The sequence below is a fragment of the Mastigoproctus giganteus genome, chromosome 12 (assembly GCF_048544385.1).
Source record: "Mastigoproctus giganteus isolate SK-2022 chromosome 12, ASM4854438v1, whole genome shotgun sequence".
NCBI lineage: Eukaryota > Metazoa > Arthropoda > Arachnida > Uropygi > Thelyphonidae > Mastigoproctus > Mastigoproctus giganteus.
In genome coordinates, this window is record NC_143586.1 from 106014202 (window position 1) to 106032875 (window position 18674).

Sequence of the window (18674 nt, forward strand, 5' to 3'; positions counted from 1 at the left end):
TTTTTTTATTCAATATATAGTTAGTTATTTTCATATACTGAAATTAGAAGTTTATAGAGCGGTTGTTAATAGAGATATGTGTGTGAATTTTTTTACTTGGTCAAATACACATTGGAGAGGAATGCTGCAACAGTATCACTTTCAAAACCTGTTTAGATAAAAATCAAGACAATCAAATGCAGCATTTGATGCACTAGCATTTTTTGCCTGTAGCTTCTTACAGCCCTGGACATGAAAGATGCAAGCTCTACAATATGGAGTAGTCGTTAATTATATAACTAGACTCCAACAGGTCTAGTTGTCTAACAGAAGACAACTAGACCTGTTGGAGAGTTTTGATACTCAAAACAATTGACAACTGACACAGATATGTAAATTACCATTCATTTGGAGTTAAGAAATGACTTGAGAAACAATAAGAGATAGCTGTCAAACAGTTCTGCCATGCCATAAATAACTATATTACTCTAAAGAGTTGTGTTTTTCAGCAGTCTTAATTTGACTATAATTCAGTTGTTTTCTTACAGAATTTTTAATAGAGAAATCAAAGAAAACACCTCACTTAAAAAAAGCTACTGTGAGTTACAGTTGGGTTGAACAATCTGATTTAAGTGGCAAAAGTTTTTTTTTTTTTTTTCATATGTGATGAATAAACAGTAAACATATTCTGTTCTTTCCATTTAAAAACACAATTACATAAAAAATTAAATATCTTATTTTAGATGCTAAGTCCAGAAAAATATTAAGACCATTAATTATAACAGAATCTGCATCTGTTTGCTATACTAGTGTAGATACAAAACTGCATCTATACCAAAAAAAGTTTTCCTTTTAAAAGTACTTATTGTTTTATATATAACCTTATTGCAACAAGAGATGACTTGTTGTTACATTAGAAATAAAAGGCACTTCTCTTATAATATTACTGCTTCTTATTCATAATACGGTGTCATCATCTTGAAGTTACTTTGAAGGTAATATTATTGTAAATGGCAACAGACACTACATTGCATAACTGGTACATCTTAGACTACATTTGGACAAATACAATAGTACGACATAACAGATTTTAAACTTCTTCCCAATTTTCTGAAAATAACAATACTAAATACCATGTCAGATCTCTGTTATTCATAACAGAGATCTGAGATGGTACTGATTTTGTAAAGCTAATATCGGTACAACATAATCTACAGTGTCATTAAGGTGTGGCACAACACATGGAAGAAAATATAAATCCTCTTCCATTTATTTATTTTTTTATAGCTTAAGATGGGGGGAAGAAAGTGTCCGTTAATAACCACCTGTATTATCATAAGACCCAAAAGAACCTTCATGCATAATTAAAGTAATGGATGGAATAGTGTGTAACCTCAAAAAAAGCACATGGAATGGCTTCCCAAATTTGCAATAGGCTATTCTACAACCACAACTCTGCTCAGGAGTCATTTTTAAATTATTCCAGACTGTTAACAGCTTGATTATCTTAGAGCCCTTAACTTCATTTGGACGTTTTGTTGCCACGTTGAGTAAGTCCTTCAAACCTTTTAAAGGTGTAATTGACAAATACCCAATCCTTGGATCCAGCTTCACTGTCTTTGGGTGCAGCAGCTAGAAACAAGAAATAAAATGAGAAATTTTAAAAAAAAATGATATTAAATTATTAATTAAAAACTGAATATCAAACATCAAAATTATTAAACAAAAGGAGAGAGAAACTCGAATAATAAATTATCTTATATGAATTGTTCAGATTTTAAATTCTAGTCAAGTTTTAAGTTTAATCATTTACATCAGACTGGTAGAAGAGCTCATCTCATTTTAGTTATGCACTGAAAAATAAAATGAAAAGATACAAGAGAAGCAATTTACTTTTCAATCAAAACTGCAAACCAGATTCAAATTAAACAAAAAAAAAGAAAGAAAAAAAAAATGTGGGTAGGGTAAATAAGAAATTAATATGACAACAAATAAATAAATAATTATATTTATGACATAACAGAATACCATTCGATCCAGTCACCACCAAATATGGAGGATGCGGAAAGGTCAGGGAATGACCACCGCATATCCCCGGAGCAATATGGCCTTAGTTGCTAATGCTCCTAAAAACCAAAAAAACAAACAACAGAATACTTTCAGCGGAAAGTATTCTGTTGAAAGTATTTTTCAGTTATAATAAAACTATTCTGTTTGACCTTGAATGTCCTGGTGCTGAACAGATTCAATTTTTCCTTTAAGCTTTTAACAGATGTTAAATCAAATTATGAAGCTCAAATAGTTGATAATAACTGCCTTAACTGGAAATCTGTTTCCAGAAAAGTTAGATTTCATATTTCTGAACAGATAATAATCAGTGAGGTCTAAATTTTCTTTATACTCTAATCACTTATGATTAATTTTTCTACAGCAGAAACTGTGTCAGTACTGAAAGCATTGAATGATCTTCCATAACATGGATCACAATCAACACATTTCCAACAATATTTACACTCACTATACTACCTGGCTATTGTTGTGCAATAAAGGGCTGCTTTAAACATTCATCATTTGTTCATGAATTTACTTTGGACTGTTTCTTCCCAGAAAAAAGTTTGATGATAAATCTCAACACTTTGAGGTTTCCATTACTCATACATTATTTGTTACACAGAGGAAAAAATATACACATTTTTCATTAAATATTGTGGGAATTGAAAAAATCATTTTTCTTTTATAAATTTTATGTATTATATGCAGCAATGTAGCTATATTATTCATATATTTAAATGCAGCTACTCTATACCTGAATTGCAAAATTTTATGAATGTTTCTCATAAAAACACAGGTTGTACCCAAAAGATACAAAAATATTTGAGAATAGGGTGTCAGAAGGCTGAAATAAAAAAAAAAAAAAAAAACAAACATAAGCCACATTTTATTTAAAAAAGGGGAAGATTGATCAATGTGTATAACAAAGACAGCAGAATTCTGAAATTTTAAAGTTGCTTATGAGATTGAGATTTTTTTTTTTTTAACCTGTTAGGGATTCAGAATGAAACTTCATATATATATATATTTTTTTTTTTTTTTTTACGAAAACCCCAAACATGAGAGGTATTAGAACCTATAGTACTTAGTACAATGCATGGGTTGGAGGTTGAGAAGACAAAAGAAAATATTTGTTGACATTAGACTTGAACTTCTGTAGACTGTAATTTTCAGGAAATATGTATGAAGGAAGGTTGTTCTAGAAAATGGCAGTTGAATGAATAAACGAGGAAGATGAAAAGTCTGTTCTGTGAGTTTGAAGTTGGACAGTAAATGGATGTCGGCTGGCGGTGGCACACATTCGGACAGTTTTGAAAGAGAGAGTGAGAATTATAGAATCCAATTCAGAAGAACAGCGCCCATGGAAGAATCTGTAGAAAAGGCATGCAGCAGAAACAGAACATCTATGAGACAGAGAGTGGAGAGAGACTGTTAGAGATAAGTCATTAATTAATCTAATTGCCCTCTTCTGAATGGAATCTAGACGCCCGAGAGAGGTTTTGGGGGGCACTGCCCCAGATGTGGGAGCAATATTCCATGGTCGGGCAGATTTGCGATTTGTACAGAGTGAACAGCTGTTTGGAAGAAAGTTAACACCAAGAGCAAAAGAGAAAACCAAGTTTTTTTAGATGCAGAGGAAGCAATATTTGTTTTTTTTTTTTTAGGAGCATTAGCAACTAAGGCCATATTGTTCTGGGGATATGCGGTGGTCATTCCCTGACCTTTCCGCATCCTCCGTATTTGGTGGTCATGGGCTAGAACCCCGGTCTAATCAAGAAGCGTGTGCTAAGCACTGCTGCTCCTGCCCACCTAGCTACGGAGGTGCCAGCAATATTTGTAATGTGCTTGTGCCAAGAGAGATAGAGATTAGAAGTCAGGGTAATCCCCAAAAGAGATATATCATTTTGCCTAGGAATCAGAGTGTTGCCAAAGATAAGCATAGGAGCAGAAGAATCCTTTTTGCAAGATACAAGACAGGACTGAGTTTTAGAAGGATTCAAATCAACTAAGTTGTCTTTGCCCCACTGGAGAATTACCTGGAGAACAGCATTTAAGGAATTGGTAGTGGATATTCGAGAAGTTGAAGCTGATTGAGCAGGGCAAGGTTTCTCAAATTGGAAAGCAATGTGCTATCATTGGCAAAACTATGGATAGGATTTCCGGTCAGCGGAAAGTCATTAATATATAAGAGGAAAAGAGTGTGGGACACCAGTATTAATAGGGAAGTTAGAAGACAGAGAGCCATCTACTATCACCTTCAGTGAGCAGTCAGAGAGAAAACTGGATAACCAATTACAAAAAACAGCTGGAAAACCATAAGATGGAAGCTTATTTAGAAGACCTTTATTCCAAACATGATCAAAAGCCTTTGAGATGTCAAGAGCAACTGCTTGTGTCTCACCATACTTTTCCACTGAATTTGTCCATAAATGGGTAACATAAGCCAGAATATCACCTGGGATGCTAGTAGGTAGGCTTTATCCTTGGCTGAAGTGATAATAGAGCCATCTGGTTTTGACAGAGGTGGGAGCAGAAATGGGCAAAAGTTGCGGCCAATAGCTTTGGCGAGAGACCATAATGCTCGGCTACCATTAGGGCAAGAAGCAAGTTTTCTGCTCTTAGTCTGTTTAAAAATCTAGTTTGGACTGATTAATAACTGCTTTGATGTTATTGTTGCGAGCTTTGGTGTAGGCAGAAAGTGAAACTGAATAATTGGAAGCAAGTCAATTATGAAATGCAACATTCTTCTCTTGAACAGCCTTAGTACATTTAGTGGAAAACCATGGTTTATATAAAGGACAAGATTTTAAAGTGGAGCGTGGAATAAAGGAATCCATTCCTACAAAAATAATTTCACTGACACGAACTGAGCAAACGTTGACATCAGAAGTTTTGAAACAGTAATCTGATCAAGGAAAAGAAATCTCATAGGTCATCTCATTTTGCATTCTTGTTTTTTTTTTTTTTTTGATTTGGTAGTTGTTGGCGCATCGGCATCTGTGGCCATATTGCACCTCCCACGGTTTTTGCAGTACTTTGATCCAAGCCCGAGGCGGGAATTGAACCCGAGACCTTTGGGTTGCCGGGCAGGTACTTTACCCACTCGGCTAGCCCGGTCGGCTTCCATTCTTGTAATCAATATTGGGGTGACTTTGAATCTAATTTAGGGTAACTGCATTAGAGGCATAAAGAGAAGTCCCAGTCTGACCAAAAAGTTCTGTACAGAAGATGTTTTTGAATAAAATTTCTCTGGGACCCAAACAGCCCTTAAACTTGGGTCCCAACAAATCATCATACACTTAAAAGAATGATCATGGGGACTGTTAAAATGAAAAGGAAAGCTATGACAACTTATTCACAGAATACAAGTTTTAGAGACTAAACTTTATCAGTATGGACTTAAAATTAAATTGCCATTAAAATTATAATATTCTCTCCCAGAAAAATATAAATTTCAATATTTTCATCCCCCAATTTCAATATGTTGCCTTCTAAATGTAATATTTTTACAAGTTTTACTTCTATAATACTTTTAGACGTTGATTTCTAAGTTAAAGTTCAGTCATTAAAAGTCAACACTGAAAAATACATTCCTCAAAGGTAAAATAAAAAATCAGCCTCTTTATAGCACTGATTTAATTCTTTATTTAAAGATGTAAAGTTTGCTATTAAGGAATGCATCTTTCAGACAATAAAGCTTTGAAACAATCATGGAGTCTTTCTTAAAAATCAGCAACTGACAAGTTTTTACTTGGGGGGGGATGTTGAAATAACTTTCATTTTGTAAGGAGATTAGTGATACTGTATATATCCAGTAATAAATTTAATGACAAATGACAAGAATGTACCTTTCGGGGTAAAATGGGTCCCTTCATCAGCAATATACAGATTCTAATGGAATAATGAAGTTAGAGACAAAATTTAATAGATACAGAGTTGTGCACGCTGTGATGCGTGCATGGCTGCGAGATTGAACATTCAACTACTAGATTGGTACTTATTGTTGGTGCATGAACTTCTGTGGGTTTGCTGCCAGCGTTTATCCAGCTTCAAGACAGTTGTTTCCAAGATAGGGTGTAGCCTTGTGCCTTTGCAGTGATTCATGGTTCTTGAATTGCATGATATGTTGAGCGACTCTAGGCAGAGGCAGTGGTGGAAGTGCCGGGATTGGTCAATCACTTCGTAATCGCGTTTAGGGTTAGGGTCATGGTGGGTCGACCAGAAATGTTCCACAATTGTGGAGTGGTCAGTGTCACCAAGGCGAATTGATCTGTCATGCTCCGCAAGGTGGTCTTGAAGGAATCTCCAGCTCTCTCTTTCTCTCTCATGTAGCAACTGCCACAATCTTATCTTTGCAAGTTACGTGGTATACCACTCCGCAATGCAAAAGAGGAGTGACCGGAGTTTTCACGTTAAAAACCAGGGAACACAAACTCCTACCATTGTAAGCATTTTATGCAATATTCCCGGAGGATTTTCGAAATCTGGTTTGACATGCCATAGTAGGGAATATAGGCAGTAGGCATATTGTAATGTGGTTATGATGTTCTCGGGCAGATTGCGAGCTCTTGCGCTTGTAGCAAGCACTTGTCTAATATGTGGGTTGGATAACCACAATTGACCAGGTCAGTTTTAACCCTGGAAAGCTCGGTGCACCTAGCTTCCTCTGAGCTGGAATGGCTCCAAGCTAGAGAGAATAGAGTGCGGGCAGTGCTGTTGGGATGGCTAGGGGCATGTCCCGATCTGTAGTTGGTAAACTGTCCACACCACATTGGCTTACAGTATACTGAGTTGTTGTTGTTATTTTGGTTTTTAGGAGCATTGGCAACTAAGGCCATATTGCTCTGGGAACATGCAGTGGTCATTCCCTGACCTTTCCGCATCCTCCGTATTTGGTGGTGATGGAGTATACTGAGGTCTCCAGGTGTGGGCCCACATGCTTTACTAGAACATCTAAGAATGGAAGGGACACGTCTATTTCTAATTAAAAAATGAACTGGATGAATACTGATAAAGAATTGAGGTACTCCAGTAGTGTTGCCTCCGAACCACGTGGGATGACGGTGAAGATGTCATCAACATACCTGCACCAAACTGTAATAGGTACAGGCAGGCTCAGGAATATCTGTTCCTTCATGGCAATGTTGGCCACCACAGAGCTAACAGGGGCACTCATAGCAGTACCGTGCACCTGTTTGTACAGGTGCACGGTGCTGCTATAAGTGCCCAAAGGTAATGACGCTGCCTGACAAGCACAGGTTCGAAGGTAGTACAGATGTCTTCTGTGGATAGTGATGTTCTGCTCGGTAAATCTGAATCTTTCTCCAGAAGTCGCTTGGCGCAGTTTACGGCCTGTTGGCCTGGAATCGATGTAAACAGGGACACGACATTGAACAATGCCATAATCTCACTGTCAGAGATTGAAAGTTTAATTAGGTGAATGAACTCACCACTGTTAGTGACAGTGTGGGCCGTATTTCCCACTAGATGTGTAAGGAGTCGCATAATGTACTTAGACAGCTCGTACGTAGGTGCGTTGCACTGGACACAATGGGCCTAGAAGAAGTCTTTTTACATTGTTCTCAAACTTTTTAACACCTTCCACAAGCATTGTAAACATTAAGGTAGTCAGGGAATACTTGAAATAATAGCCCACACTAGAGAGAAAACATCAAACATTTAGTTTCATGGTTTAGTTTCTATTATTAAACCAAAGTAGGCAGCTTTGACCACTTAAATCAGTGCTTATGTTCTTATATAATTCTATTTTTAACAATAATCTGAATAACTCATCTCTCAAAGGCAACTGCCACTCTTAAATAATATTTTGTTTGCTAATTAAGTAAAATAACTTAAATATAATAAACATCTCATGCACAGTTCTAAGGTATTATTTAAAAAGGCATGTTAAACAAGACATGAAAGACAACTTCAATGAATGAGCACTCTATCCTGGAGGTTAATACAGAAAGAAGAACTGATAATTTACATTAACATTTGTAACAAATTACTTTTGTAATTTGTAATTTTGATCTATTTTTGAAATAGATAAAACCATTTCCTCAGAGTGAGAAATGCTGTTCTCAACAGCACCAAAACTATAACTGGGTTGTAGTTGTTTATATATGAAAGTTAGCAGAGGGCAGGGAGAGCCTGACTGAGGTGTATAAGGCCCTGAAGGTGATGAATAAAACAAATGAGAAAAGTATATTCTCACTGGTAGGAGATGCAAAAAGAAGGGGCACAGATTTCAGGGAGTAATAGAGGATCTAGGTGGAGACAAATCTCATCAACTGGTGTAATATAACCACCACTTTGCTTATTGGAGGCTTTAAATAGTGAAACCCATATTTAATCTTCAGAACAATGTTTCTGGCATCCCCTCCCCTACCTCCATCAACCAATGCATGGTACTACTAGTAACTAATACTAACCAGTACCATTACTAATATAATATAACACTAATAATATAATACTGTAATATAATAGTAATACAATACTAATGCTATGTGGTACACAACTCTCATCAACCAGTGCAATACTACCACTTTGCTTACTTTTCTACAATTGCTTATTGAAGTGGTGAACATGTTTAGTCTCCAGAGCAGTTTCCAGCATCCCCTTCCTCTTCATCAACCCATGCACAGTACTAACTACTATAGATTTTGATATCTTTTGTGTTTTGGGTTTTCATATATAAAAAAACAAAAAGCCCAGCTCTTGTTAACTTATCTTCAGGCAGTGTTTTATATATCACTGAAATAAATACATAACACCATTTCCAAAATTAACACTCTCAAAACTACTTACGTAACTTGCTTACTGCCAGTTCATTGAACAACATTTCATTAATTAATAAGAATCACTGAGTGTGAGGAATCAAATTTTGCTAGCAACGTTAAGAAAGAAAAAGCTCTTTTGAAATATCTATTACGATGTTAGAGAAGATATGCAAAGTATACAGGTAAAACTAATGCTGTTAGTTTTTTGCTTCTAACTGACTGAGAAGGAAGCATTGAAGTTATAGAACAGAGAAAATTTGCGCAAAAGTATTTCAACATAGAGGCAACTCAATGAAAATGTGGTACAAGCTGCAATATAAGTCTGTGGGAAAAGATTTCAGTCACTTCAGTAGTCAGCTAGCAGAGGCCAATACCATTATAATACTGCTAATTATGTTTCAATGGGATTTTCCTGTATTTCAACAGATACATGAAGTTGAACAGTATTGTACACAGATATAGTGAACAGAATAATTATTCATTTTGCTAGTATGTTCGATACCCACTTTTCCTTATCACTATTATTTTGCTCGTCATTCAGGCAATGTTTCAGGCTTGTCCCTATAAAAATCTTACTAAAGCAAGTTTGTGTATCTGGTTTTTGTTCACACAAATTTCTCACATTAATGGTTTCCATTTAAATCCACATAATTGGTCTTTGTTTTAACCCTCTAGAAAAAGCAGTAAAAAAAATTTTAATGTACATTTTGCCTCTGCATAATGAAAACTACAAATAACTTTTTTTTCTTTTTTTTTTTTTTTTTTTTTTAGCAAACATATCATTATATAAATTTTAAAATAAAAGTGTATACTGATGCATTTTTTGTACCAGTGCAACCACTCAAATCATTAAGCAAGAAATACCAAAAAATTAGGTCTGTAGATAAAAAAATATTTATTCATTGCACATCTAATACTTTTGTTGTTCTTTTTCCTCCCCTTGGTTTCACAAGTGTTTTGATAGAGATGTTCACTTTGGTCTTGTCTTGTCTTGTCTTCCTTCATGGATTAGGTGATCTGCCTGTTCCGATCTCAAAGAGGTCTGCCCATCTTTTCTTCGGTCTTCCTCTGTCTCTTTCCTTTTGCTCTATATGTGTAAGCTAATTTAGGGAATCTATTATCTTCCATTCTTTCTACATGTTCTTTCCATCTTTGTCTATATTCTATAATTTTTTCATTAATTCAGTAAATCTTTAATTCCTTTCTGATATTTACATTTGGTATTTTATCTAATTTTGTACATCCTTTAACATATCTTAAAAATTTCATTAATGCAGCTTGTATTTTATTAATATCTCTTTGTTTCGGTATCCATGTTTCAGAACCATAAAGAAGTGTTGGTATTGCCATTACTTTGTAGAATTTCAATTGTGTTTCTTTCCTTGTTTTCTTAGCCAGAGTTCTTTTTATTGTTCCACATATATTTTGAAATTTCACCAATTTCCGGTTCATATCTTCTTCAACATCATATGTTATATTTCATCCTAGATATTTAAAATGTTTTACTTGTTCTAATATTTTGTCTATAACTATTTTTGTTCTCACCGTATTTTTTCCCTTAAAAGCCATTGTTCTAGTTTTCATTGTTGATATTTTAACTTTATATTCTTCTGTTATTTGGTTTAATTCAAATACTGCTCTTTGTAAATTATCTTCACTATCTTGAATAATTACTTGATCATCTGCAAATAACAGTGTATTAATTTCCTCTTTCCATTTACATATCATATCCTCGATATATATGTTAAACAACATTGGTGACAAGCTACATCCCTGTATAACTCCTTGATTTATTATACTTTCTTCTGTTAATTTATTACCTGTATCTATTACCATTTTTGTTCCTTGATATAAACTATTATATTTGTAAGATGCTTTGGGTTATGTCCCACAGTTTTCACCTGTTTACTCAATCAAATGCTTTATCATAATCTATAAATGCTAAATGCATTTCTAAATTAAACTCTTTGTTTTTCTATTATTTGTTTTAATACAAATTTATTATCTGTACATGATCTTCCTTTTCTGAATCCTGCCTGTTCTATTAATATTTCATCAGAGATAATTTTAATTCTATTATTTATTAATTTGCTATACATTTTATATATTGTATTTAATTTAATGTGCTGATCCCTCTATAATTCTTTGTATCATTTCTATTTCCCTTTTTAAATATTGAAATAATTTTTGCTATCTTCCATTCCTCTGGTATTTTATATTGTTCCCAACATTTATTAAATAAATTCAGTATCCTATCTTTTAAAAAACTTCCTCCATACGTGATCAGTTCTGTATTTATACCATCCATTCCCACTGCTTTCCTATTTTTTGTAGCTTTCAATGCCTTTTCCAAATCTTCCTTCGTTATTGGATCTATGTCACTAACTGGGTCTAACTGTATCTCTTCTGTTTGATATGGTGGGTCTTTCCACAATTTTCATGAATTTTCATGATTTTCATGAAATATTCTGTTGTCTGCTTTTCTCTAAGCGCTCTCCCTGTAATGGCAAAGTTTCTTACAGAGTGCCAGGAGTTTCTGCTTGAGGGTATCAAGGTATTCCTCTGATTATAGGTCTCGTGTTTGCTGTGGATGTTGTCTTTCTTGAGGATAGCCTTTTCTGATCAGCTTCTTATTTCCATTACCCCACTGGTGCTGAGTCAGTTGACTTATCTTCACGCATCCCTTCTGCTGCAGTTTCTTTCCAAGGCTGGTGGTTCCTTGTCTTTGCATTTTGTGTTATGCTGTTTTCCATTCCATTCATCCTAGTGGCTGCTACAGCAGCACACTAAATGGCTGTACGGATGGTGTCTAGTGTTACTTTGTTGTTGTTGAGATAATCCAGTATTATTCACCTGTTGAGGTGGTCTGTGACTTGCAACAGGATTCTGCTGGGTCACTGCTTTGGTATGGTGTGGGTCTTTGTGGGGTCCATTCCCTTGAATTCTGCTATGGCTTTCTTCGACCCTTCTTCTATTCTGATATATTGCGATCTTGTATGTTTCCACTTTGGCTGCACTGGGTTGTAGGTCTTGTACTTGCTGTTCCTCATCCAGTTCTGGTTCCATTGTGTCCATATTTGTTGTGGTTTGTAGTTGATCGCTCACATCCTGCTTGATATTTTCCAAAGATTGCAGGAGCTATGAGGTTCTTCTTGACAATGGTCCATCTCTGGTCTGCTATTTGCTGTTCAGTGACCTGCACAGTCGGGAACCATTTGACCACTTGGTGTGTGTAGTTTTGTCCCATACACTGTTATGTCTGTCTATAGCTTTGTTACTTCATAGCGTGCTCGCCTGATGAGTGTATTAATTTTGATGTTTCACTTCACGTGTTGGCTGCTTCCTTCTTTAGTGGTCACTAGTGCAGGTGCACAGGAAGCACTTCCAGATGGTTTGGCCGAGTGGTCTTCCCTTCAGTTGTGGTAGCCATATGGGAGACAGCACCATTTGCTCCACTGTCATCTGCAGGAGACAGTCTTCAACTTTCCAAATTGACCCCTCTGCTAAGGCCTGAGTGCCAGTGACTTTACCCTATGCCATGATCGATGCAGTATGTAATTAATGACATTAATGATTTAAAAACTTGATATGCCTGCTATACATTACAGGATTATCTTCAACTCCAATTTAACTAAAATATGTAATTAATATAAAATATATGCTGAAACAAATAAATTTTTAATTACAGTAAATAGAATACCACAAACTTGTAATTGCAACAATGAGCTACTGCAAAAACTTTCCTGGACTCGGGCCTTTTCACAAGACAAAAAAATAAGTCAAAGATAATAATAACAGGAAATTTTTAATCAAGTTTTTCAAGTCCTTCAAATTATGTTTGCCAAGGGCTTGCAAAACTTTCGGTCAACCACAATCAGTACAAAAACCAAAAAAAATTTCAGTTTGATGCCCCTTAATGATAATAAGCTAACAGATGAAAACTTACTGTCACAAAGAAATGCAAGGTGAGAAAAATAACGAGAAAAATTTAAGAAAATTATTCATTTTAAATGAATAAATTAGATCAGAAAAATCATTTTCACTTCATCTGCATACTTCAATTTGTGATTTATTTATTAAAAATAATCGACTATGCAATTATATTAATGCACCAAAAATAAGTCAAAGATAATAATAAATAACAGAAAATTTTTAATCAAGTTTTTCAAAGTAGGAAAAAAAAGTTTCAGCTGGACAGTTCACTTGTGATCTGTGTTAATGTAAAAAAATTTTTGACAATTTTCAAAGGTGCAATAAAAGGTAGAAACAAGCAAAGCATTACAATAATAAAACTCATACCAACTTTTGATCACTAGAGAATTTGAACCTCAAACTTTTTCAGGTAAATTTTTTTTTTATTTTAGTGCATAAATTTAATAAGAAATTACAAAATTTCTTATTAAATTTATTTAAGTAATGGTACTCAGATGAACTGTCTTTATAGGTGTATTTCAAAAGAATGCTAACTGCAAAACAAACTATGCAAGTTTAGTGATGTTTACTATAAGAATTAGACTTTTAATAAATTGAAAATCAAAATAAAATTATCATGATTTTTTTTCATGTGAAAGTTTGCTTACTATGCATATGCAACTGAAGCTATGCAATTTAATAGTACTGATTTGTTAATGCAGGCCTGGCCAACCCACGGCCACATTATTTTTTGCAGCCCGCCAGATGATTTTTATGCTACTGACTACATCAGTGGGAAATCATTCACTAGTTGCAAATTATGATATTAGGGTCCCCTGTAAATTGCATGTGTTCTCTGTTCGATTTGCCCGTTTACTGGATGTAAAAACCCCAGTTTCTGGGGGGGGACCTTGCTATCTACGCCTGAGACAGACTAACTCAGCCACGGAGTGAAAAAAGCCCATTAAAGTTCCTCGCGTCATACGGGATTCAAACCCGGGCCTTTTCTCCGGTGTCGGGAGGACGGTGACAATACCACTGTGCTAACTGTGCTCACTAACTGCACTAGACATGATAAATAATGAGAAATATAATACTAGACCAGCTGTACTTTCCCGAATCCCCACCACTCACTCCTTCCCTTCTTTGAACTGGAAACTCTGCAGATGGAAGTAATTGATTACAGTGCAACAATGAATTAAAACACATTCATGCCACAACATCAAAAATCAACTTTTACAACATATATGTGACAGCGGAAAAGTATCCCAGATTTTTTGCACAAAAAATTGTGAGCACCTTTGGATCCACATACGTTTGTGAAACTTTCTTTTCAAAAATGAAATTTATTAAAAGTAAATCTCGAGCTTCAATAACAGATGAAAATCTGAAAAATCAATTAAGATGTGCAACTACTAATATTGAAGTAGATTTTAAAAAAAAAAATTGTTTTATTTTATGTGTGGCCTGCGGAAAATCGTAATTCGTCAAGGTGGCCTGCAGAATGATTTGGGTTGCCCAGGCCTATGTTAATGCAATGCAACATCAGTACTAATTTATCATACTATAAATTTTCTGAAATTTTGCCTAAATAAACTGAACAGCTTGCATTTCTCTGAAGTATTGTTCTGTTTGTTTGTTTGTTTGTTATTTGGTTTTTAGGAGCATTAGCAACTAAGGCCATATTGCTCCGGGATATACGGTGGTCATTCCCTGACCTTTCCGCATCCTCCGTATTTGGTGGTGATGGGCTCGAACCCCGGTCTAATCAAGAAGCATGTGCTATGCACTGCTGCTCCTTCCCACCTGGCTACAGAGGCGCCGTATTGTTCTGATTAACTAAAGTTTTCTTGTATATTTGGGGGGGGGAAATTCATTACTTATGCAACTATAAAATGGTTTGTACACCCATTCACAAAACTATGCTTCAGATAGTCCTAAACATAAAAGGATGCTAACTATAAAAAAAAAATGCTCATTATCATAATCATAACTTGATTAAGAAATAGCTTTTCTATTTGGAAGCGTGCTTGCTTCCTATGAATATACAACTGAATTGTAATTATATTACAATTTAACGCTGTACAGAAATCTTCAAGTAGTAGCAAGTCCAAAAGGCTAACTAGTACCTTAAGAATACAAAAACAATAATTTAATTACTCTTAATTTCGAAAAATACAATCTAATCTGACTAATGAAACACTTTTGGATTCACAAAACTAACTAAAGGCAATTAATAGAAGTGAAACTGTGACTTACGGATTTTTAAATCCACATCTGGAAAGTCATCAAAATTTGATGTGTCATCTATACTCTTCACTTCAACTGGAATAGCTGTTGGTCTCTCCCTGCATGTAGATAAGTTATTGAAAAACTGAAAACAAGTTTTTCTACTTCTGTATATATTTGTAAAATTTGTTATTGCCAAAATAAAATTCAGAATAAACTGACATACCTCTGAAAGAAATTATAATGGAGTTTACAACTCAAAATAAAATTCTACAATCTCCAGTGTGAACACATAAGACATCACAATATTGGATAGAACAAGAACAACACTGAGAAATCAAGGGTACCTTAATGAATTTTCTACATGATTGGTCAACTGAAAGTAGATTCATATGTAGGTCAAACTTATTAAACCAGCTTATTGTAGTATAACAAAAAGAGCAAATTTCAGGTCTCTTTGTATTAGATCATACTAGAAGCACTTCAGAGTGCTGGGGCAAAGATGGCTGCTTGGTGATATGCCAGATGTCGAAGTAAATATTCTTTTTCCAGTAACAAGGAAAGGTGACAATGCCATCCAGGTCTAGTTATGTCGGGTCAACTTTCAGATACCGGAAAACGTTACTTTCAGTCACTGAGTTTTAACATGAAAATGAAATTGTAATTTCCTGTCTAACAGATGGTAACAGAAGGTACCAGAGTTGTGCACTTTGAGTGGCTGTGGTTCAAGCTAGTCTGACCCCTAAATGCACTAATGTTCTTGCATTTCTCTATTTTGTAAACTCCTCTAATACTTATGTGGCCATCCTCATATATTAACAGAAAATTTATTTTAAGATCACTGTAGCCAAGTACTCAGGCACAAGGGGTACATAAGTACACATGCTTTGAGTGACCATGATTCATGGTTAAGTCCTTATGACTGTTAATTATGATGCTGTTTCTATCTTGTGAACTCCTCTGACCTTATGTGGTCATCCCACAGTATAAACAGAAATTTTATTTTTATTTTAGCATAAGAAGCTAATAATTCCAAAGTGCTTCTGCAGAAAATAAGAGTGCAGACAGAGAATTTTTTTCTCCAGTAAGAATAGGATGCCATTACTTGTGAACTAAAAATAACTTTGCTGATAGAAACACAGAACACTGGGATTGACAGTTGTAATGTCAAGAGTATTGCAATCCCCTCAGTGATGCAATAACTGAGTTTGACAGTATAAATCAACTAAAATTCTAAGCAGAGGTTATTAAAATATAATAGGATCAAAGATATTTCTGTTTATATTTAAAATATTTGACATAACTAAATACTAATATATAACCAATGTGTGTATAGTAATCTTGTGTGAAATCTTCTCCCAGAAGTGTAGAAAAATCAATTCTACAATTTAAGAAACCCATATGGTAATTCTCTTACCCCGCTATTCTTGTCAGGAACCCAGAACTACAAAGAATCATAGGTACTATCATCATTAGAAGTTCAAACAGCAAAGAAATAGAATTACAGAAAAACTAGGTCAATATCAATATAATGGGTCACAGAAACCAAGAGGATGAATACAGGTACTAGCAGCTAAACAATAATTATAAACTAATTTATTTTGAAATAAGAAAGCAGTCATAAGAAAGCTCAGCATAGAGAAGGTATAGCAGAAGCTTTTACAACTAGTTTGGGATAAAGTTTAATTGGCTGGGCAAAAACTTTAAGATGGAAAGTTGGTGATGAAACTTATCTTTGTGTACAGCCCAATTCAAGGCTCAAAAAAGATGAAACAGAAGCATTCTTTAATATGTTAAAAAGAGCAAACTGAAATTCAAATTATTATTTTAACAGCACTAGAGCTGTTGCTCATATTCACATGACACGTATTTGTCTTAGAAGTTGGCTGATGGCTTTTAATGGCTGATGTGCGTGTTGTATGGGCAGAAAAACCCAGAATAACTTACAGGGATAAACCCTATTCCCTTTGCCTGATAATAAGAATAATCGAACCCAGACCTCTCCAAATAAGCGGTATACTGTGATGTATCATGCTGACTAAACTGCTATAGAGGATTGTTAAAAGAGCAGTAGCAACTAACAACAAAGAAAGAGCAGTAAGGGTCAGAGATTTAAATATATATACAGAATATTTAAGAAAATTTTGGAGAGAAAGCCATGCTAACAATAACAGTAAAAAGTTACTAGAATTTTGCAAGAAGCCATGCAGTGTTAAAATTAAAAACAGTATTTTAGCATAATGATAATCATGGGTTTAGTGGAATAAGCATAACTGACTATATCATTATAGAAATGGATCTTAACACCTTCACTGCCACAATGATTTTAGGTTCTTTTGTGACTCAGTCCATTACCTTAATATTGTTGTTCTTAGATAAAGAAGTATGGGTATTATTTGCTTTAAATATTTCAACACTGCATGTTTGACAGTGTTTTTATAAAAACACAAGGTGACCACGTGAGAAACTTGAGTTCTGTAATCAGAGAAGCTGGTTCATTTAATTTTAGATTTATTTATTCATTTATTTATTTTTTAATCCTAGGTCATTATCGCAACACTGTTGTACTCAGATAAAGAAATAGTCAGAGTACAGGGTTACATTCCTGAGAAATGCCGCGAATACCGAAAACGTGAATACTGAGTTATGGCTCCCATAGTAATAAAGGGGTTCCATTCCAAAGTATGAAATACTGTATATAAGAAAAACTAGTCAAAATTTTGTCTATGTATGTATTATATGTACCTTCATAATATGACTATGTACATAGACGGTACATAATGAAATGCAAGCATATGGCATCGAAATGAAAATAAGAAACAATTTAATATTAAATGTAATATTTATTAGAAATTTCAAACCAGCCCCTTTGCTAACTAAAAAAACTTATCCCACCAGTGCTATCACCAGTTTCGCTAAAGTGTTGATAAAGGAGTTTTGCCTTTTCACGAATGATGAGTGAACTTAACAGAATTTTATTTTGAGTTCGGTCTTCTATCCACAGATTTAAAGCTTTTTCCATTTTTTTCTAATTTAACATCACGAGTTACAGAGAAAATTTTTGAAACAATTAGCGTGTTTTCACGGACACTACGGCGGATTTTTTCTTCCGATTTTTTGATTGATCATACTGTTGACTCGTTGATTTTATAGTGTTTTGTCACTGAGGAGACACTTTCACCATTAGAAAATTTATCCAATAACTCAATTTTATTCGCTAATGTCATCACCTTCTTGATCTTTTCACATTTCCCTTGTTATTTGTAGCCATATTTTTGTATGTGTTAGAAAGAACTTGTCCACAATAAAGTCACTTTCTTCCATTAACACACTAGAAAAAGTCTGTTTTACACTTCAAAATGGTAGATTTATCATTTTTGTAAGTAAATCAATTTATAAATTGATAAATTTATTCAATTTATAAGCATATAAATTAAAAGCAAATGACGAAACCTTCCATGACAAGTGCATAACACATACGAAACAAGGATTAGCGAGAAACATCCACGCTCGCGATTTTGCCACCGCTCTCCCCCCACCCACTGAGCGCTGTTTCGACTGGGAAAGATAATTTTAGCCATGCCCATGTATTTTTATGGCGGAAAATGTTCACGGCGCTTTAAAATTAACATTTTTTTAGGTTTCATTTTATATCAAATCAGCGATACGCAAAACCGCGAATAGCGAGGGTTTACTGTATTTTGAAATTTCTGAACATGT

The 18674-nt window shown here is 34.6% G+C and overlaps 1 protein-coding gene across 3 annotated transcripts in view; it reads right to left on the reverse strand.

Moving 5' to 3' along the window:
* Positions 1–916: 916 nt before the first annotated feature.
* The window catches only part of LOC150077321 (serine/threonine-protein kinase tricornered-like), a 273055-nt gene continuing 255297 nt past the window's right edge, over positions 917–18674 (reverse strand). For all 3 annotated transcript variants that reach the window (XM_090386939.1, XM_090386937.1, XM_090386938.1), the window contains 2 exons: positions 14985–15073; positions 917–1611 (listed from right to left, as the gene is read on the reverse strand). In XM_090386939.1, the coding sequence (XP_090243065.1) occupies positions 1502–1611; positions 14985–15073 (199 nt within the window). In that variant the 3' untranslated portion in view covers positions 917–1501. The remainder of the gene's footprint in view (positions 1612–14984; positions 15074–18674) is intronic.